We start from the raw sequence: 20,080 nt of genomic DNA, 5'->3' as shown, positions 1-20,080 counted from the left end.
TCCGACCCATACGTCCAAAATCACCCTGTCCTGGATCCGCTGTGCCGCGAGGGACGGGAATTCCCTCACCTGCATATACCTGAACGCATTTCCCGGGGGTAACCTGAACTTCTCCTCCAGCGCACCGAGGCTCGCAAACGTCCGGTCTATAAACATGTCCCCAATCCTTCTGATCCCTGCCCGATGCCAGCTCCGAAACCCCCCATCCAGCCTCCCTGGGGCAAATCGGTGGTCCTCCCGGATCGGGGACCACACCGAGGCTCCCACCTCACCCCTATGTCGTCTCCACTGCCCCCAGATCTTTAGCGTTTCCGCCACTACCGGACTCGTGGTGTACCTTGTCGGCGAGAGCGCCAGCGGTGCTGTCACCAGCGCCCTCAGGCTCGTTCCTTTGCATGATGCCATCTCCAGCCTCTTCCATGCCGCCCACTCTCCCTCTATCACCCACTTACGGATCATCGCTATGTTGGCTGCCCAATAATAGCCCTCCAGATTCGGCAACGCCAGCCCTCCCTGTCCCTACTACGCTCCAGAAACCCCCTCCTTGCCCTCGGGGTCTTGTTTTCCCACACAAAGCCCATGATGCTCCTACCTACCCGCTTAAAAAAGGCCTTGGTAATCCTAATAGGAAGGCACTGGAACACAAAAAGAAACCTCGGGAGGACCGTCATTTTAATTGACTGTACCCTGCCAGCTCGCGAGAGTGGCAACACATCCCATCGTTTGAAGTCCTCCTCCATCTGCTCCACCAGCCGCGTCAAATTAAGTTTGTGCAGGGCCCCCCAGCTACCTGGATCCCCAAGTACCGAAAGCTCCTTTCCACCCTGCTTAACGGTAGGTCGTCTATCCGTCTTCCCTGGTCCCCTGGATGCACCACAAAGAGCTCACTTTTCCCTACATTGAGCTTATAGCCCGAGAAGTCCCCAAACTCCCTTAGGATCTGCATGACCTCCACCATCCCCTCCACTGGATCTGCCACATACAGCAACAGGTCGTCTGCATACAGCGACACCCGATGTTCCTCTCCCCCTCGGACCACCCCCTCCAGTTCCTGGACTCCCTTAATGCCATGGCCAAAGGCTCAATTGCTAATGCAAACAACAGGGGGGACAGGGGGCACCCCTGCCTCGTCCCTCGATACAGCCAAAAATACTCCGACCTCCGCCGATTCGTAGCCACACTCGCCACCTGGGCTCTCGAAAGGAGCTTAACCCAACTAATAAACCCCTCCCCAAACCCAAACCTCCGCAACTCTTCCCAGAGATACTCCCACTCCACCTGGTCAAAGGCCTTCTCTGCGTCCATAGCTGCCACTATCTCCGCCCCTCCCTCCACCGATGGCATCATAATCACGTTTAGGAGCCTCCGCACATTGGTGTTTAGCTGCCTGCCCTTTACAAATCCCGTCTGGTCCTCATGAATCACCCCCGGGACACAGTCCTCAATTCTCGTAGCCAGCACTTTTGCCAGCAGCTTAGCGTCCACATTGAGGAGCGAGATCAGTCTATATGACCCACATTGCAGTGGGTCCTTGTCCCACTTCAGGATCAGAGAAATCAGCGCTCCGGACATTGTCGGGGGCAGGGTCCCCCCCTCCCTTGCCTCATTGAAAGTCCTCACCAGCAACGGGGTTAACAGGTCTGCATACTTCCTATAAAACTCAACCGGGAACCCATCTGGCCCCGGGGCCTTCCCCGCCTGCATGCTCCCCAGTCCTTTAACCAGCTCCTCCAACCCAATTGGCGCCCCTAAACCAGCCACCTCCTGCTCCTCCACCCTCGGGAACCTCAGCTGATCAAGAAACCTTTGCATCCCCTCTTCCCCCGCTGGGGGCTGATATCTGTACAGCTCCTCATAGAAGTCCTTAAATGCCTCATTTACTTTCATTGCACTCCGCACTGTAGTTCCCCTGCTATCCTTGACTCCACCTATCTCCCTCGCTGCCATCCTCTTACGGAGCTGATGTGCCAGCATCCGGCTCGCCTTCTCCCCATACTCGTACGTCGCCCCCTGCGCTTTCCTCCACTGTGCCTCTGCCTTCCCCGTGGTCAACAGGTCAAATTCCATCTGGAGACTTCGCCGCTCCCTAAGTAGTCCCTCCTCGGGGACCTCTGCATATCTCCTGTCCACCCTTAGGATCTCTTCCACTAACCTCTCCCTTTCCCTGCCCTCTCTCTTCTTCCTCTGAGCTCTGATGGAGATTAACTCTCCCCTGACCACTGCCTTCAGCGCCTCCCACACTACCCCCACCTGCACCTCCCCATTGTCGTTGGCCTCCAAATACCTTTCAATACACCCCCGCACCCTCCCGCACACCTTCTCAACCACCAGTAATCCCACATCCAGACCCCACAGCGGGCGTTGGTCCCACTCCTCTCCTAACTCCAGCTCCACCCAGTGCGGGGCGTGGTCTGAGATGGTTATGGCCGAGTACTCCATTCCCTCCACTTTTGGAATCAGCGCCCTGCTCAAAACAAAAAACTCGATCCGGGAGTAGGCTCTGTGCACGTGAGGAAAAAAAAAAATTTCCTGGCCATGGGCCTAGCAAATCTCCAAGGATCTACTCCCCCCATCTGGTCCATAAACCCCCTAAGCACCTTGGCCGCAGCCGGCCTCTTCCCCGTCCTAGATCTGGAACGATCTAATGCTGGGTCCAGCACTGTGTTGAAATCCCGCCCCCCCCCCCCCATTATCAAGCTTACTGCCTCCAGATCCGGAATCCGCCCTAACATGCGCTTCATAAATCCAGCATCATCCCAGTTTGGGGCGTAGATGTTCACCAATACCACCCACACCCTCTGTAGCCTACCGCTCACCATCACGTATCGACCCCCCATTATCCACTACAATATTCTTGGCCTCAAACGACACCCGCTTCCCCACCAGTATTGCCACCCCTGTGTTCTTTGCATCCAGCCCCGAATGGAATACCTGTCCTACCCATCCCTTTCGTAACCTGACCTGGTCTGCCACCTTCAAATGTGTCTCCTGAAGCATGACCACGCCTGCCTTCAGTCCTTTTAAGTGCGCGAACACTCGGGCCCTCTTAAACCGGCCCATTCAGGCCCCTCACATTCCAAGTTATCAGCCGGATTGGGGGACTTCCCACACCCCACCCCCCACTTGCCGACTAGCCATCTCCAGTCCCGTGCCCGCGCCTCCCACACGCCCCAGTCCCCCAGGCTGGGGACCCCCGTCCCGTCCACCTCTTCTGTTTCCAGTTCCCCATCGGCCAATGCAGCAGCAACCCAATATCACCCCCCCCTCCCCCCGCTAGACCCATGTCTAGCTCTTTTGCTCCCCCCATAACACTCCCGTAAGTCAGCTGACCTCTGCTTCTCCCGGCCTCCCCCGCCGTCCCATTGACCCCCCCCCCCCCCCCGTGTGGGAATCCCCGCTCCCCCTCCTCCCCAGCAGTCAGTGAGCGCTCCTCCACCCCCCCCGCCCCCCGTCTTTCCGTAGCGTGGGAAAAAGCCCGCGCTTTCCTAAGCCGGCCCCGGCCCCGCCCCCTTCTGGCGCAGCTCTTTTGCGGCCTTATCCCAATTCCCCCATCCCCAGGCCTCCCCTCCTCCAGCACCGACGCCCACATTCGCTCACAATTTCCCCATCAGATCTCTTCCCCCATCCCCATCCATCACCCAACCCGTGGAACATTCCCGACGCATAGTTAAAACCCTGTATACATCCGACATCCCCTCCACAACCACAGACCCTCAGTTTGAGTCCAACTTTTCAGTTTGTATAAAGGTCCAAGCCTCCTCAGGCGTTTCAAAGTAGTGGTGTCGATCCTGAAACGTGACCCACAATCACGCTGACTGCAACATTCCGAACCTCACCCACTTCCGATGAAGCACCGCCTTGGCCCGATTAAAACCAGCTCTCTTCTTTGCCACCTCCGCGCTCCAGTCCTGGTAGATTTGGATCTCCGCATTCTCCCACCTGCTGCTCCGCTCCTTCTTGGCCCATCTCAAAACACACTCTCTATCCACGAGACGGTGAAACCTCACCACCACCGCCCGTGGCGGCTCATTGGCCTTGGGGTCTCCTCGCCAGGACCCGATGAGCCCCATCCAGCTCCAGGGGATGTGGAAAGGCCCCCGCTCCCATCAGCGAATTGAGCATCGTGCTCACATATGCTCCAGCAACGGCCCCCCTCCACTCCTTCAGGGAGACCCAGAATCCGAAGATTCTTCCTCCTCGACCTGTTCTCCAGGTCCTCGAATCTTTCCGCCCACCTCCTGTGCAACGCCTCGTGTGCCTCCACCTTCCCCGCCAGGCCCAAGATCTCATCCTCATTCTCCGCGGTTTTCTCCCGCACCGCCTGGATCGCCGCCCCTTGGGCCTTCTGGGTCTCCACTAACCCCTCGATCGCCGTCAGCATTGGCGCCAGCACCTCTTTCTTCAGCTCCTCAAAGCAGCGCTTGAGAAACTCCTGCTGCTCCTGCACCCATGCCGCTTGATCTACGCCCCGCTGCCATCTTGTTTTTTCTCCCTCGCACTTTTCGCTGCTCCAAAAACGCTTTTTTGACCGCTCCGCTCCTGGTCCAATCCATATACTATGGAGGGGGAACCTTGCTCACCTTCCCACACAAGAGGTTGTCGAAAAAATTGCCGTTGGGGCTCCTCAAGAGAGCCCAAAAGTCAGTTTTAGCGGGTGCCGCCGAATGTGCGGCTTAGCTCCGCATAGCCGCAACCGGAAATTCTGGTTAAGGCATTTAATGAGTCCAAGCAGCTGGGGGTGCTTCCCCAACACTATCACAGGCATCAATTTCTCTCACCCTGAAGCGAGTCAAGGACCCGGGGAGCTGGATCATACAGGCCAATTTCCCTTTCGAATGTAGATGCTAAATTGCTGGTAAAGGTCTTGGCCACTCGAATAGAGGATTGTGTCCCGGAGGTAATCTGGGAGGATCAGACGGGATTTGTGAAGGGCAGGCACCTGAAGTCCAATATTGGACGGCTTCTTAATGTTATAATGATGCCAGCGGAGGAGCGCGAGGTTGAGCTGGTAGCAGCCATGGACGCAGAGGAGGCTTTTGACCAGGTGGAGTACCTATGGGACATTTTAGGCAGGTTTGGGTAGGGATTTGTGGATTGGGTCCGGCTGTTATATCAGGTACTGGTGGCAAATGTAAGAACCAACCGAGTCCGGTGAGAATACTTCGGTCTCTGTAGGGGGTCAAGGCAGGGATGCCCGCTGTCCCCATTACTGTTTGCCCTGGCCATAGAGCCCTTAGCGATGGCCCTTAGATCATCGAATGCCTGGCAGGGGATAGTGAAGGGGTGGGTGGGTGGGGGGGGGGGGGGGGGGGGGGGGGGGTGGAGCACAGGGTCTCTCTCTATGCGAACGATTGGCTGCTCTATGTCACAGACCCGGTGGGGGGGATGGCCGAAATCATGGAGGTACTGGGAGAATTTGGGTGATTTTCAGGCTACAAGTTAAATATGGGAAAGAGCGAGATGTTCGTGATCCAGGCATGGGGGCAGGAAAGGAGACTGAAGGAGTTACCTTTTAAAGTGGTTGGGAGGAGCTTTAGATATCTGGGGATTCAAGTGGCTAAGGATTGGGGGCAGCTTCACAAGTTAAATCTGGGCAAAGCGGTTGATCAAATGAAAAGGGACTTCCGCAGATGGGACCTGCTCCCGCTGACACTGACGGGGAGAGTCCAGACGGTAAAGATGACGGTCCTTCCGAGGCTGCTCTTCTGTTTTCAATGTCTCCCGAATGTTGTCCCAAAGGCTTTTATCAGGAAAATGAACCCGGCGATATGTGTGGGCGGGCAAAACCCCGAGAGTAAAGCAGACACTCCTGGAACGGGGTCGCAGAGAGTGGGGTTTGGCCCTCCCAAGCTTTATTAACTATTACTGGGCGGCCAACATATCGATGGTCAGGAAGTGGGGGAGGGGTCGGTTTGGGAGCGAGTGGAAGCGGCATCTTGCAAGGGTACGAGTTTGGAGGCTTTACTAATGGCGCCTCTGTTGTTTGCGCCGGCTCGGTACTCTACAAGCCTGTTAGGGGAATGTAGTATAGGGGGTCAATTAGGCGGATCTGGGTGGGGCGGGCTACGGCAATTGCACTATGTACTTTGTTTACTGTACAGTCCTTTTGTTTTCTAGTTCTGTAATTCTACTGTTTACAATGCCAAAAAATACCTCATTAAAATTGTTTATTAAAAAAAAACCTGTGAAAATTATAAATGCTTCAATAAAATATTTTCGAAAAAAAAGAAGAATTTAATATCCTTATTGTAATGAGGTGCCCAAAACTGCACACATTACTTCAACTGTGGTCTGAGCATAGTCTTTGACAATATATTAGTAGCACATATACATTGCAATGAAGAAGCAGTTAAAAATGTTACCTGATCAGGACTAACTTCGATGGGATCCTTCATAATAACCCAGGTGACACATTCAGTTAGAGGCGGCGCGGTCAGAGAACCAGGATATGTCCAATAATCCGAACAAGGTGGAATCATGCAGGCGGGATCAAAGTTAAAGAAATCAACTGCTGCATCCTGTTGATATACACAATTAACTAGGTTTTGTGTGAAGAAAGATATACATTTTCATGTTATGTCTCTTGATTATTCATGACATCTGGTTATTTCTTCTGCCCTTGATGTTTCTGAAAATTATTTATCATGTGAGAAGTAATTTTAGGGGTGAATATATATTTTGTTTTAGGTTTCTTCTCCCTGTAATTGGCCCTGACTGAGTGAAATGGACGTGTGTCTTTACAACTCTTTATATTTGATGCATTGACATGATACCCCAACAACATCCTCATTCAAACTGAAGTGATTAAATCGAAGCAGAACTGATATCCTATTTATACTGTAGGATTGATCCCAATGGAAATATTTCTTAATAATAATAATCATCATCATCATCATCATCATCATCATCATCATCATCATCATCATCATCATCATCATCATCATCATCATCATCATCATCAGACTTACTTCTGCTGGCGACATGTAGGTGGAGGTCGCACACTGGGGTGGCTCCTGCAAGAGCTTTTGGTTTTTAGCCCTTCGGACCCAGTTTTGGAGGAGAATTTGGTATGATTATTTGTAAAAATCCAGAAAAGGAATCAGGGGAAAAAGGGGGCGAGCGAAGGTCTGCCAGTGAGTTCAGTGGGGCACCAGCAGGAAGAAAGATGGCGGGTGCAGGCTTGTCGAATGGGGCCACGCCTATTACGGTGGACAAGCTGGCCAAAGTGTTGGAGGGGGAGTTTGAGTAGTCGGTTTTGAAGCACTTTGACAAGCATTGCAAGGAGATGGTGACCTCGCTCAAGGAGTGGGTGGATAAGACTCTTGTCCCGATGAAGGAGGCTTTGGCAAAGTTAGTCGATGGAGATGCGGGACCAAGGAGGTGTTGAAGGGAGTGGAGCAGGCATTCTCGCAGCACAGCGACTAGTTCACCTCGATGGGAGAAGAGCTGGAGAGGGTGGTGGTGTAACAAAAGGCTGAAAGCCACGGTGGAGGACCTGGAGAACAGGTCACAAAGGCAGAATCTAAGGATCATAGATCTACCTGAGGGGCTGGAGGGCCAGAGGCCAACTGAGTATTTTGCGAGATGTCCAAGTTGATAGGAAAGAATGAGGGGCCCCTCCCTCTACAAGTTGGACAGAGCTCACCGGTCATTCTGGCCGAAACTAAAGGCAGATTAGCCGCCAAGAGCTTTGATAGTAAGCTTCCACAGCTATCAGGTGAAGGAAAAGGTGCTGAGATGAGCAAAGCTGAATTGAGAGGTGAGGCGGGGAGACATTGGTATTTGGGTATACCAGGATCTCACGGCGGAATTGGCAAGAAGTTGGGTGACCTTTGGTTGGGCGAAGGCAGCATTGTATAAAAGCAATGCCGAGGGTCACACACAACTCCAAGGACTTCTGTTTTGAGACGGAGGAGGCAGAGGCAGTCGTGAAAACTGAAGGACTTGGACTGAAAGTAATTTGGACTTTGGTGGTCTTATTCCTTTTTCTATTATTTTTAAAAATCTTCTTCTTTCTCTTTTTTCTTTTTGTTTTTTTTCTCTGCTTAAGTTTTATTGGGGAAAGGATGGTTTGAGGTTTTGTAGTGATGGGTTGGGATTTGTTTCTTTTGAGTTTGAGGGATTATTCTGTTGGCAGTTCGGAAGGTTTGGTTGTGGGGAGTGTGGGTGTTGTTTTTTTCTATGTGGGGGAGGGAGCTCTGGCAGGGGCCACCTCGCTAATAAATATGAGTTGGCTAGTGAAGGGAGTGAGGTGGGGGAGGGGTCGTGATCAATCGGAACCTTTGTGAACAGGTATCGATGGGCCTGGGAGGTGTGAATGGTGGGGGGGGGGGTGATGATACTGGATGAGGTGATTTTGAGAGAGAGTGGCTGGGGGTTTTCTGGGAAGGGGAAAGGGTAGGGGGCTGACAGTGACTAAGGGACATGGCTAAGTCCCATCTGTTGGGTGTGGCAGAGGTAGCAGTTATGTCTGACAGGAGGGGAGGGGCGGGGGTGAAGAGAGAGAGAGAGAGAGAGAGAGAGAGAGAGAGAGAGAGAGAGAGAGTAGTGGTGTGAAACCCTTGTACCAGGTGGTGACGTGGAACACTGTGGGGACTGGTGAAGCAAGCGGGAGTTTTTTTCTCTCATTTGAAGAGCTTGAAAGCAGACAAGGAGCTGCTGCAAGAGACCCACTTGAGGGTGAAGGACCAGGTAAGGCTTCGGAAGGGCTGGGTGAGTCAAGTGTTCCTCTCGGGCTTTGATAGTAGGGCCTAAGGGGTAGTGATTCTGTTGGGTACGAGGGTGATGTTCCAGATGGAGAAGATGGTGGCTAATCAGGTGGGTCGGTATGTTACAGCAACGGGTGCTTTGGAAGGGAGGTTAGTGGTGTTGGTTCGCATATACGCTCCGAATTGGGACAATGTGGGGGGGGTTGATGGTGGTCTTGAATACAGTATTGGATCTGAAGTTGGATAGGTCCAAGCTGTGTTTGCTGACACCCTTAAGAGGGGCGAAGTGGTCGGCTACGTGTATGAGGGAGATGGGAGAGGCAGACCCATGGAGGTTTCGGCACCCGTGGGATAGTGAGTACTCGTTCTTTTCGCCAGTACACAATGCGGATTCAAGGGTTGATTTTTTTTCATGGCAAAGGCACTGTTGGCCGGGGTGAGGAAGGCATAATATTCGGCGATTGTTATCTCGGAGCATGCTCCACATTGGGTGGATATGGTCCTGGAGAGGAGGCCAGCTCAGAGGCCTGCATGGAGGTTGGACGTGGGGTTGTTGGCGGACCCAAATTTCTGTTCTAAAATGGGAAAGGTGATTGAAGATTATGTTGGGTTCAATAGGAATAGGGAGGTTTTGCCATCTGTGGTATGGGAAGCATAGAAACCAGTAGTGAGCGGCGAGGTCATCTCGTTGAAGGCTCAGGAGTACAGAAAGGCAAGAGAGGAGCGACAGTGGTTGGAGGAGGAGATTTTCGAGGTGGATGGAAGGCATGCAAAGGATCCCACTCCGGATCTTCTGGTGAGGAGGAAAGAACTACAGGTGAGGTTTGACCTTGTGTCCACTGGAAAGGCGGTTTGGTAGTTGAGGCAGGCGAAGGGGCCAGTGTATGACTTTGGGGAGAAGGCCTGCCGCTTGTTGGCAGGCCAGCTCGGCCGGCAGGTGGCTGTGATAGAGATTATTCAGGTTCAGGAAAGGACAGGGAGCTAGTGGTGGCACTCGAGCAGGTGAACAATGCATTTCAGCAGTTCTATAAGAATTTATATAATTCAGAACCTCCGGAGGTTGAGTCAGAAATGAGGGAGTTTTGGGGGGGGGGATTGTTGTGTCCCAAAGTAGGAGAGGAGGAGAGGTCAGGGGTGGAGGAGCCAGGTGGGGTGAAAGAAGTGCTTTTTATCGTCGTGGATAGCACGTTTAGCGAGTTGGTCACATCGCAGGTGAAAGGTACTGAGGGAGATAGAAAATGGGTGACCAAAAGACAGAACAAGAGTAGGAAGGCAGGGCAGGTGTCCTCTGCGGTCATCTCCCTGCAAAACAGATATACCGCTTTGGATACTGTTGAGGGAGATGGCTCACCAGGGTAAGGCAGCAGCAGCCAGGTTCAGGGCACCGTGGCTGGTTCTGCTGTACAGCAGGGCAGGAAGAAGAATGGCAGGGCGATAGTGATAGGGGACTCAATTGTAAGGGGAATAGACAGGCGGTTCTGCGGACGCTATCGAGACTCCAGGATGGTATGTTCCCTCCCTGGTGCAAGGGTCAAGGATGTCTCGGAGCGGCTGCAGGACATTCGGGGGGGGGGGGGGGGGGGGGGGGGTGGTGAAGAACAGCCAGGTGTCGTGGTGCACATAGGCACCAACGATATAGTTAAAAAACGGGACGAGGTCCTACATGCTTAATTCAGGGAGTTAGGAGTTAAACTAAAAAGTAGGACCTCAAAGGTAGTCATCTCAGGATTACTACCAGTGCCACGAGCTAGTCAGTGTAGGAATCTCAGGATAGATAGGAAGAATGCGTGGCTCGTGAAATGGTGCAAGAGGGAGGGATTCAAATTCCTGGGGCATTGGAACCGGTTCTGGGGGAGGTGGGACCAGTACAAACCGGACGGTCTGCACCTGGGCAGGTGTGGAATCGATGTCCTTGGGGGGGGGGGTTTGCCAGAGCTATTGGGGAGAGTTTAAACTAATGTGGCAGGGGGATGGGAACCGATGCAGGAAGTTGGAAGGTAGTAAAACAGGGACAGAAACAAAAGGCAGTAAGGAGGAAAGTGTATGGCAGAGAAGCCATAGTCAAAAATCAAAAAGGGCGAGAGTACAAGGTACAGTGACTGAGGGGAGCTCAGGGAAAAGGACCAGGAATACTAAACGGAATAAAACAGGAAGTGAAAACATTAATGGTATGCAACGCAGCAGGTTGTTACATGAAGATATGGGTTCACAGGCAAAAGAGGCCGGTATTCTGGCCTTTGCGTCCCTAGTAGTCCGGCGAAGGATCTTGCTAATGTGGAAGGAGGCGAAGCCCCCCAGCGTGGAGGCCTGGATAAATGTTATGGCTGGGCTTATCAAGTTGGAAAGGATAAAGTTTGCCTTGAGAGGGTCTGCGCAGGGGTTCTACAGGTGGTGGCAACCGTTCCTAGATCCATCTCGTTGAGCGTTACATGAAGGTCGGACAGCAGCAGCAGCAACCCAGAGGGGAGGGAGGGGGGGACATTGTTCGTTAGGGGGGGGGGGGGGGGGGGAGAAAGGGGGGTTCCTGTGGGGGGCATGTGAGCAAGAAAGCACATGAATGATCCGGAAACTGACATGTATGGGAAGAATCCAATGTACAAAGATCTGTATTTTATTGACTTGCCATGTTCATGTCTTGCCACGCGAGTTATTTTTCTTTTCTTTTCTTTTCTTGGGGGGGGGGGGGGTTTGTTTGTAAGGTGGAAAATATTGTGATTGAAAAATTCTTAATAAAAATATATTTAAAAAAAGAAGATATGGGTTCAACGATAAGGAAAATTACGAGAAAGGTTAAGAGGAAATATAACTTAGGAGGGGTTACTGATCGAGGGGTTAAGATTCAGAACAGAGGTAAAAAAGCCAACATAAGTGTACTTTACCTGAATGCTCGTAGTATTCGGAATAAGGTAAATGTGTTGATGACGCAAATCATCGTGAATGACTATGATTTAGTGGCCATTACTGAAACATGGTTAAAGGATGGTCACGACTGGGAGTTAAATATCCGAGGGTATCAAACTATTCAGAAGGACAGAGTGGATGGTAAGGGAGGTGGTGTAGCTCTGTTATTTAAGGATGACATTCGGGCAACAGTAAGGGATGACATCGGTGCGATGGAGGATAAGGTTAAATCCATTTGGGTGGAAATCAGGAATGGGAAGACGAAAAAGTCACTGATAGGAGTAGTCTATAGGCCACCAAATAGTAACATTATGGTGGGGCAGGCAATAAACAAAGAAATAACTGATGCATGTAGAAATGGTACAGCAGTTATCATGGGGGATTTTAATCTACATGTCGATTGGTTTAACCAGGTCGGTCAAGGCAGCTTTGAGAAGCTTTATAGAATGTATCCGCGATAGTTTCCTGGAACAGTATGTAATGGAACTTACGAGGGAACAAGCGGTCCTAGATCTGGTCCTGTGTAATGAGACAGGATTGATTCAGGATCTCATAGTTAGGGATCCTCTCGGAAGGAGCAATCACAATATGGTGGAATTTAAAATACAGATGGAGGGTGAGAAGGTAAAATCAAGCACTAGTGTTTTGTGCTTAAACAAAGGAGATTACAATGGGATGAGAGAAGAACTGGCTAAGGTAGACTGGGAGCAAAGGCTTTATGGTGAAACAGTTGAGGAACAGTGGAGAACCTTCAAGCGATTTTTCACAGTGCTCAGCAAAGGTTTATACCAACAAAAAGGAAGGACGGTAGAAAGAGGGAAAATCGACTGTGGATATCTAAGGAAATAAGGGAGAGTATCAAATTGAAGGAAAAAACATACAAAGTAGCAAAGATCAGTGGGAGACTAGAGGACTGGGAAATCTTTAGGGGGCAACAGAAAGCTACTAAAAAAGCTATAAAGAAGAGTAAAATAGATTCTGAGAGTAAACTTGCTCAGAATATAAAAACAGATAGTAAAAGTTTCTACAAATATATAAAACAAAAAAGAGTGGCTAAGGTAAATATTGGTCCTTTAGAGGATGAGAAGGGAGATTTAATAATGGGAGGTGAGGAAATGGCTGAGGAACTGAACAGGTTTTTTGGGTCGGTCTTCACAGTGGAAGACACAAATAACATGCCAGTGGCTGATGGAAATGAGGCTATGACAGGTGAGGACCTTGAGAGGATTGTTATCACCAAGGAGGTAGTGATGGGCAAGCTAATGGGGCTAAAGGTAGACAAGTCTCCTGGCTCCGATGGAATGCATCCCAGAGTGCTAAAAGAGATGGCTAGGGAAATTGCAAATGCACTAGTGATAATTTACCAAAATTCACTAGACTCTGGGGTGGTCCCGGCAGTTTGGAAATTAGCAAACGTGACACCACTGTTTAAAAAAGGAGGTAGGCAGAAAGCGGGTAATTATAGGCCAGTGAGTTTAACTTCGGTAGTAGGGAAGATGCTGGAATCTATCACCAACGAAGAAATAGCGAGGCATCTGGATGGAAATTGTCCCATAGGGCAGACGCAGCATGGGTTCATAAAGGGCAGGTCGTGCCGAACTAATTTAGTGGAATTGTTTGAGGACATTACCAGTGCGGTAGATAACGGGGAGCCAATGGATGTGGTATATCTGGATTTCCAGAAAGCCTTTGACAAGGTGCCACACAAAAGGTTGCTGCATAAGATAAAGATGCATGGCATTAAGGGGAAAGTAGTAGCATGGATAGAGGATTGGTTAATTAATAGAAAGCAAAGAGTGGGAATTAATGGGTGTTTCTCTGGTTGGCAATCAGTAGCCAGTGGTGTCCCTCAGGGATCAGTGTTGGACCCACAACTGTTCACAATTTACACAGATGATTTGGAGTTGGGGACCAAGTGCATTGTGTCCACGTTTGCAGACGACACTAAGATAAGCGGTAAAGCAAAAAGTGCAGAGGATACTGAAAGTCTGCAGAGGGATTTGGATCGACTGAGTGAATGGGCTAGGGTCTGGCAGATGGAATACAATGTTGACAAACGTGAGGTTATCCATTTTGGTAGGAATAACAGCAAAAGGGATTATTATTTAAATGATAAAATGCTGCTGTGCAGAGAGACCTGGATGTGCTGGTGCATGAGTCGTAAAAAGTTGGTTTACAGGTACAACAGGTGATTAAGAAGGCAAATGGAGTTTTGTCCTTCATTGCTAGAGGGATGGAGTTTAAGACTAGGGGGGTTATGCTGCAATTGTATACGGTGTTAGTGAGGCCACACCTGGAGTATTGTGTTCGGTTTTGGTCTCCTTACTTGAGAAAGGACGTACTGGCACTGGAGGGTGTGCAGAGGAAATTCACTAGGTTAATCCCAGAGCTGAAGGGGTTGGATTACGAGGAGCGGTTGAGTAGACTCGGACTGTACTCGTTGGAATTTAGAAGGATGAGGGGGGATCTTATAGAAACATATAAAATTATGAAGGGAATAGAGAGGATAGATGCGGGCAGGTTGTTTCCACTGGCGGGTGAAAGCAGAACTAGGGGGCATAGCCTCAAAATAAGGGGAAGTAGATTTAGGACTGAGTTTAGGAGGAACTTCTTCACCCAAAGGGTTGTGAATCTATGGAATTCCTTGCCCAGTGAAGCAGTAGAGGCCCCTTCATTAAATGTTTTTAAGATAGAGATAGATAGTTTTTTGAAGAATAAAGGGATTAAGGGTTATGGTGTTCGCGCCGGAAAGTGGAGCTGAGTCCACAAAAGATCAGCCATGATCTCATTGAATGACGGAGCAGGCTCGAGGGGCCAGATGGCCTACTCCTGCTTCTAGTTCTTATGTTTTTAAGTGCAGGTAGTGTTAGGAAAAATGTAGACAGGTAAGGCATCGAGGCCGGATGGTTTCCCAGTAGAGTTTTACGTAAAGTTTATGGATAAGTCAGCGCCGCTGTTGGTGGAGATGTTTGAAGATGTAGTGGCTAAGGGGCACTGCCAGAGAAAATGGGACAGGCATCCATTTCATTGTTGCTTAAGAAGGACAAGCACCCAGTGGAGTGTAGGTCGCATAGGCCTATATCTTTGTTGAATGTGCATGCCAAGATATTGGCGAAGGTACTGGCACTTAGGTTGGAGGAGTGCCTACCAAAGGTGATTGGGGAGGATCAGATGGGGTTCGTAAATGGCAGACAGTTGTCGTCAAATGTGCGGTGTCTATTGAATGTGGTGCTTTCTCCTGCAGAATTGAGGTAGTTGGAGGTAGTGGTGGCGCTGGATACGGAGAAGGCGTTTGATCATGTGGAGTGGAGCTTTTTGATTGCGGTGTTGGAGAGGTTTGGGATTGGGCCTAAGTTGGTGTCATAGGTGAAATTTCTGTACAAGGATCCAATGGTGTGTGTGCGCACAAATGGGATGAATTCAGGGTACTTTCCACTGCATAGGGGAACGAGGCAGGAGTGCCCTAAGTGCCCTCTTCTGTTTGCGCTGTATATAGAGCCCTTGGCTCTAGCGCTGAGGTGCTTGGATAAATGGAGGTGGATAGTGAGGAGGGGGGTGAAACATAGGGTGTACCTGAATGCTGAAGATTTGTTGCTGTATATCTCTTACATGGGCTCTTCAGTGAGGGATATAATGGGACTGCGAATGAGGTTTGGGGCTTTTAAGGCTATAAATTAAATTGAGGAAAAAATGAGTGTTTTGTGGTGTTCCAGGGGCAGGAGTTGGGATGGGGGAGTTGTCATTTCAGGTGGCAACAACCTACTTTAGATATTTGGGAGTGCAGGTGGCTCGGGATTGGGCCCGGTTCCGTAAGTTGAACTTTACGAGTCTGATGGGCAGGGATCTTGAGGTGGGACACTCTTCCCCTATCATTGGCAGTTGCAGGCGGTTAAGTTGAAAATTTTGCCGCGGGTTTTTTTTTATTTCAGTGCCCGCCGGTCTTTTTGCCAAAATCGTTTTTAATCAGGATGGATAGGTTGGTTTTGTTGTTTGTGTGGGCCGGCAAGGTGGAAAGAATTTGGAGGTCGGTACTCCAGAGAAGGCAACAGTCAGGGGGCTTGGCTCTTCCGAATCTGTTATACCATTACTGGGCGGCAAACATGGACAAGGTGCGGGTTTGGAGCAGGGAGACAGAGGCTTTTTGGTGAGGATGGAGGCAGGCTCTTGAAAGGGGTCAGGGTTGCGGGCGCTGGCAAAGGCCTCGCTCCAGTTTGCCCCAGGGAAGTTTTCGGGTAGTGCTGTGGTGGTGGTCACGCTGAAAATACTGAAGCAACTTTGGCAGCATTTGAGGAGCAAATGTTGGCTCTGCTGGAGCCCGACATGTCCAGGGGTATAGGCAGTGGCATGATTAAGGCTTGGATCTGATGGATAATAAGAGGAGATGGCTAATGTTAGATGAATGGAGGTTAGGAAATATGCAATGTGTTTGGTGAATAGAATTCATACATTGGAACCCCTTAAAAAGCTTCACAATGAGAAGTTTCACATCATCATGCGAGGTTTCATTGGGTCTGCAGGATTCATTCATGCATGCCATGTGTGAAAAAGTTTGAGAGAGTCGTTTGGTAGGGGTGATGTGTTCATTAATCTGATTCACGATTACCTCCTTACTGATCTCTGTTATACGAGAAGCCTCTTCAGCGCAGGCTGCAGCCGAAGAGTGCAACAACCTTTCCCCTCGAGGAATCCTCAGAAGATGTAGTATCACATCCTCTCTCTGCAGATACTATCACTTCGGTAGGGTTCATCATGTCGGATAAGGGTCAAGGACACACTGGTGAGGGGACTTCATTCACACACGCAGCTACTGGAGAGTGGTGGAGCAGGCCTTTGGCAATCGGAGGAGTATCCAAGATGATCCAGAGACTGATTCCAAGTTGAATATGAACCTCTGGAGTCATCCTTGTAGCAGCAGATGATGCACGTTCAGTGAGAAGTCCGTGAAGATTTTGCAGGTATACCAGAGAGGTTGTGTGCTCTGGCCTGGACTGTGGAGATGTCCACCAACGTCGAGTGCTGCGATCACCCACCCTTCGGAGCACCAAAGTTCTTTCATAGACAAACTGCCGACTGTTCTGGGGGGGGCAAACCGAGTGCACTGCAGACGCAATTGTCGGGTTGTGCCTGGCCCTGAGCCCAGGGGCACCAACCCAGGGAACTGGAAGCATGGGCGGTCACCCAGCTTGCTCCTGTTTGGCAGGGGGGACCAGCAAGTCCTAGAGGCAAGGAATGAACAGCAGCTGCCTCCTTCTGTAAGTTCCTCTCGAGACACTTTTGATGGGACAGCACCACACTCATTCATCAGCCATAGACACCTGCCTCGATCATTGCTGCAGCGACTTTGGACTCGCATGTGTTTCAGCAAGAGTTTTCTGCAGTGGCTAGCTGGTCAAGGCTATGGCCACAGATGTTGCCCGCCGTAATTATCCATGGCAAGAGAGATGTCAGATCAGATGCCTGTCTCCAGTGCAGTCGCAAAAGACGGGGGAATCATCACTGACCCAGAGCACTCGTAAATGCATTTGTATTCCCACGTTAGTCACAAATAGGGGCACATGGGTGATTTAGAAATCGTAGAATATTACAGTGCAGAAGGAGGCCATTCGGCCCATCGAGTCTGCACTGGCCCTTGGAAAGTGCATCCTATCTAGGCGCACGCACACACCCTAACGCAGTCTAATATTTTGGACACTACGGGGCAATTTCGCATAGCCAATCCACCTAACATGCACATCTTTGGACTGTGGGAGGAGACCGGAGCACCGGGAGGAAACCTACGTAGACAAAGGGAGGAAGTGAGGCTGGAATTGAACCCGGGTCCCTGGCGTTGTGAGGCAGCAGTGCTAACCACTATGCCACCCATGTTTCTTTAATGGTGTTGGTCTGCCTTGCAGGCTTGTGAATAAACAGAAAACTCACATTGCCTTCATGCTTATGTTCTTATTCATAGCTGTAGCTATGCGACTTGTGTGTGAAGGTTAAGGTAGGAAATCAAAGTTTGAGGGAAGGTAGGAGGCATTGTGCAAATGTGTGGAATGATGGAGAAGGTTTGGATGTAAGGGCTTTAGGAGTTTCATATTGCAATTTGGAAATGGAGTGAAATTATTTCAATAAACCTGTTATTGTCCTTGAAAGCCTGAGTTGTCTTCTGCACTAAGTCTCACTTAATCGCTGCCTGTATATATTTGGGACAACATTGTCATGAGATGTATATTGACTGTGATGTAAAGGGTTAACAAGTTGATAATGCTTCTTATCACTAGAGGGAACCACAGATCAGTCATATAAATATCATGTGACTAGGGAATTCTGGGATGAAATTAGAAAATGATGAAATGATTAGGAGTTAAGAGTTAGGAGAGAGCTGTAAGAGTGTCAGGCATAGAGAGCAGTTGTAAACTTGAGAGTTCTGCAAGTTAGAGATAGCATAGTTTTATAAAATAACCTTCTACTTTAGGAATGTGAGCAAATCTTAGTTAGTAGTGTAATATATTTATAATTTTGTTCGTTAACAAAGCTTTGTGTTCTTTATTCAACACTACGCATCCAAGCCATCCAGGTAAAGTAGAATAGAGAATTAAACAAACATATGATCGCCTGTGCCTTGATGTGTTTTTTAGGCTCTTCCTGACCACTGGAATATGGCTTTGCTCTGTTCCCTTCCCACAGCATGTGGAGCCTCCCTGTGATCCCTTATTCCTCTCACTCTTCTCGTCCTCCTCTCCTCTTCACTGGAGGTCGTATCTCCAACAAAGACCACAATACCCATCTGTCTGAATAGTTTTCAGCCCTCACCCCATGGATTACAGGGAGGAGGATATTCAATGAGCAATCAAAAGAGTCCTCTGAATGAAAGATTCCAATCAGAAAATACACACAATGTAACTGCCCACTGAAATGAGCCGTCCCTACTATCAACAGAATTGGAACTCCAAAGTTGAGACTTGTTTTCAGCTGCAGTTTAAAAACCCACCCAGACAAGATTGCCCGTAAAAAAATGGATTACCCATCTGTGGCAAATCCTACCCTGAAGGCGTATTATTGTCTTCTGAACATATTATTCCAATGGGATAAGTAGATAATTGGCTCAATTCTTTAAAACTGCTATCTAAATACCCACATGCATATGGTATTATCGTAAACCAACATGATGATGTCGCAAATTAGAACAAGGTGCAGCAATATGCCATTCGGCCCTCGAGCCTGTTCCCCAATTCAATAAGATTATGGTTGATCTGATCGGTTCAAATCCACATACTGCCTACCCCCCAATAACCTATCACCCCCTTGTTTACCAAAAATCTATCCACCACTGCCTTAAAAACATTCAAAGCCTCTGCTTCCACTGCATTTGCAGTAAGAGAGCTCCAAAGATTCATGACCATCAGAGAAAGAATTTTGCCTCATCTTAGTTTTAAATGGGTGACCTCTTATTTTTGAACAGTGACCCCAAATTCTAGATCATCTCAAAAGAGGAACCTGTCATCATCACGCTCCATAATACACTTCACGAAGTGGGAACCACTCTCGATTATGGGACGTATTCAAACCCACGTCTGTGAAACATTTTATGAAAAGACTTCTGAAAATCCAGAAAGCCTGGGCGGGACCTCTCCGTTGGCTAACACCGAAATTGGGAAATGCAATTGGGTGGCGAATCGGGTCCGATGTCAAAATCGCAGCGACGCATATTTGACGCCAAATCGCAATTCTCCGTCACCTCGACAGCGGCGTCAATGCATTTTGGAGTGCATGCACAGTAAACACCTTTTGTGTATCATTAGCGGGCCCGACCGGGTATTTTCCAGGGCCTCCGCGATTCACCTCCTCCGATGGGATGAGTTCCCGATGGCGAGGTTCACTTATGCTTTTAAAAATCGTGAAACCGGCATCATGGCTGATGAGGGAGAAAGAGGAGGTAGGATGTAGAGAGAAGTGCCTGTGGGCTGCTGGACTGGAAATTGGCCGGGGAGGGGAGGGCCCAGCCAGGGCTGGGGGAGTGGGGGTTGATGGGGGAACAGGCCAAGGGGGTGACCCCCCTCACGGGACTGGGGCGGTGTCCAGTCCCGGACCACCATTACTGCGGCCAGCAAGACAGCTATCTTGCTGTGCACCCCACTGAGCACTCACCTTGGCCCCTGGTTCTGCAGTGACACCGGCCGTGTGGATGCCCTCCACTCCCACACCAACCTCCGCCATACACCCCTTCACCTGGCCGCCACCTGCCGACGACCCACCCAGGGCAACGCCCACAGTAGCCCCTACGCAGGGCGGGGAGCAAACCCCTGGCAACGGCAGTGCCGGTCGAAGATACTTCTGGCATCAGGGACAGGCGCCAGGGCCAGAGGCCCCCACGGTGCTAAGTGTCGACGAGGCCCGGGGTGTGAGAATGGGGGTGTACATATGGGGGCAGAGCCCGCAGGGCCAACCAGGGCCACCATGTAGCCAGTTGGATCTGGTTGGGCACAGGG

The 20,080-nt window shown here is 50.0% G+C and overlaps 1 protein-coding gene across 1 annotated transcript in view; it reads right to left on the bottom strand.

The window, feature by feature from the left end:
- The window catches only part of ca5a (carbonic anhydrase Va), a 132,195-nt gene that overhangs the window by 8,533 nt on the left and 103,582 nt on the right, over positions 1–20,080 (bottom strand). The window contains exon 7 of the mRNA XM_072518080.1: positions 6,363–6,518. Coding sequence (XP_072374181.1) covers positions 6,363–6,518 — 156 coding nt within the window. The remainder of the gene's footprint in view (positions 1–6,362; positions 6,519–20,080) is intronic.

This window comes from Scyliorhinus torazame, chromosome 10, assembly GCF_047496885.1.
Source record: "Scyliorhinus torazame isolate Kashiwa2021f chromosome 10, sScyTor2.1, whole genome shotgun sequence".
NCBI lineage: Eukaryota > Metazoa > Chordata > Chondrichthyes > Carcharhiniformes > Scyliorhinidae > Scyliorhinus > Scyliorhinus torazame.
Note: the sequence above shows the minus strand (reverse complement) of the source record. Positions and strands in the feature narration are given on the sequence as shown.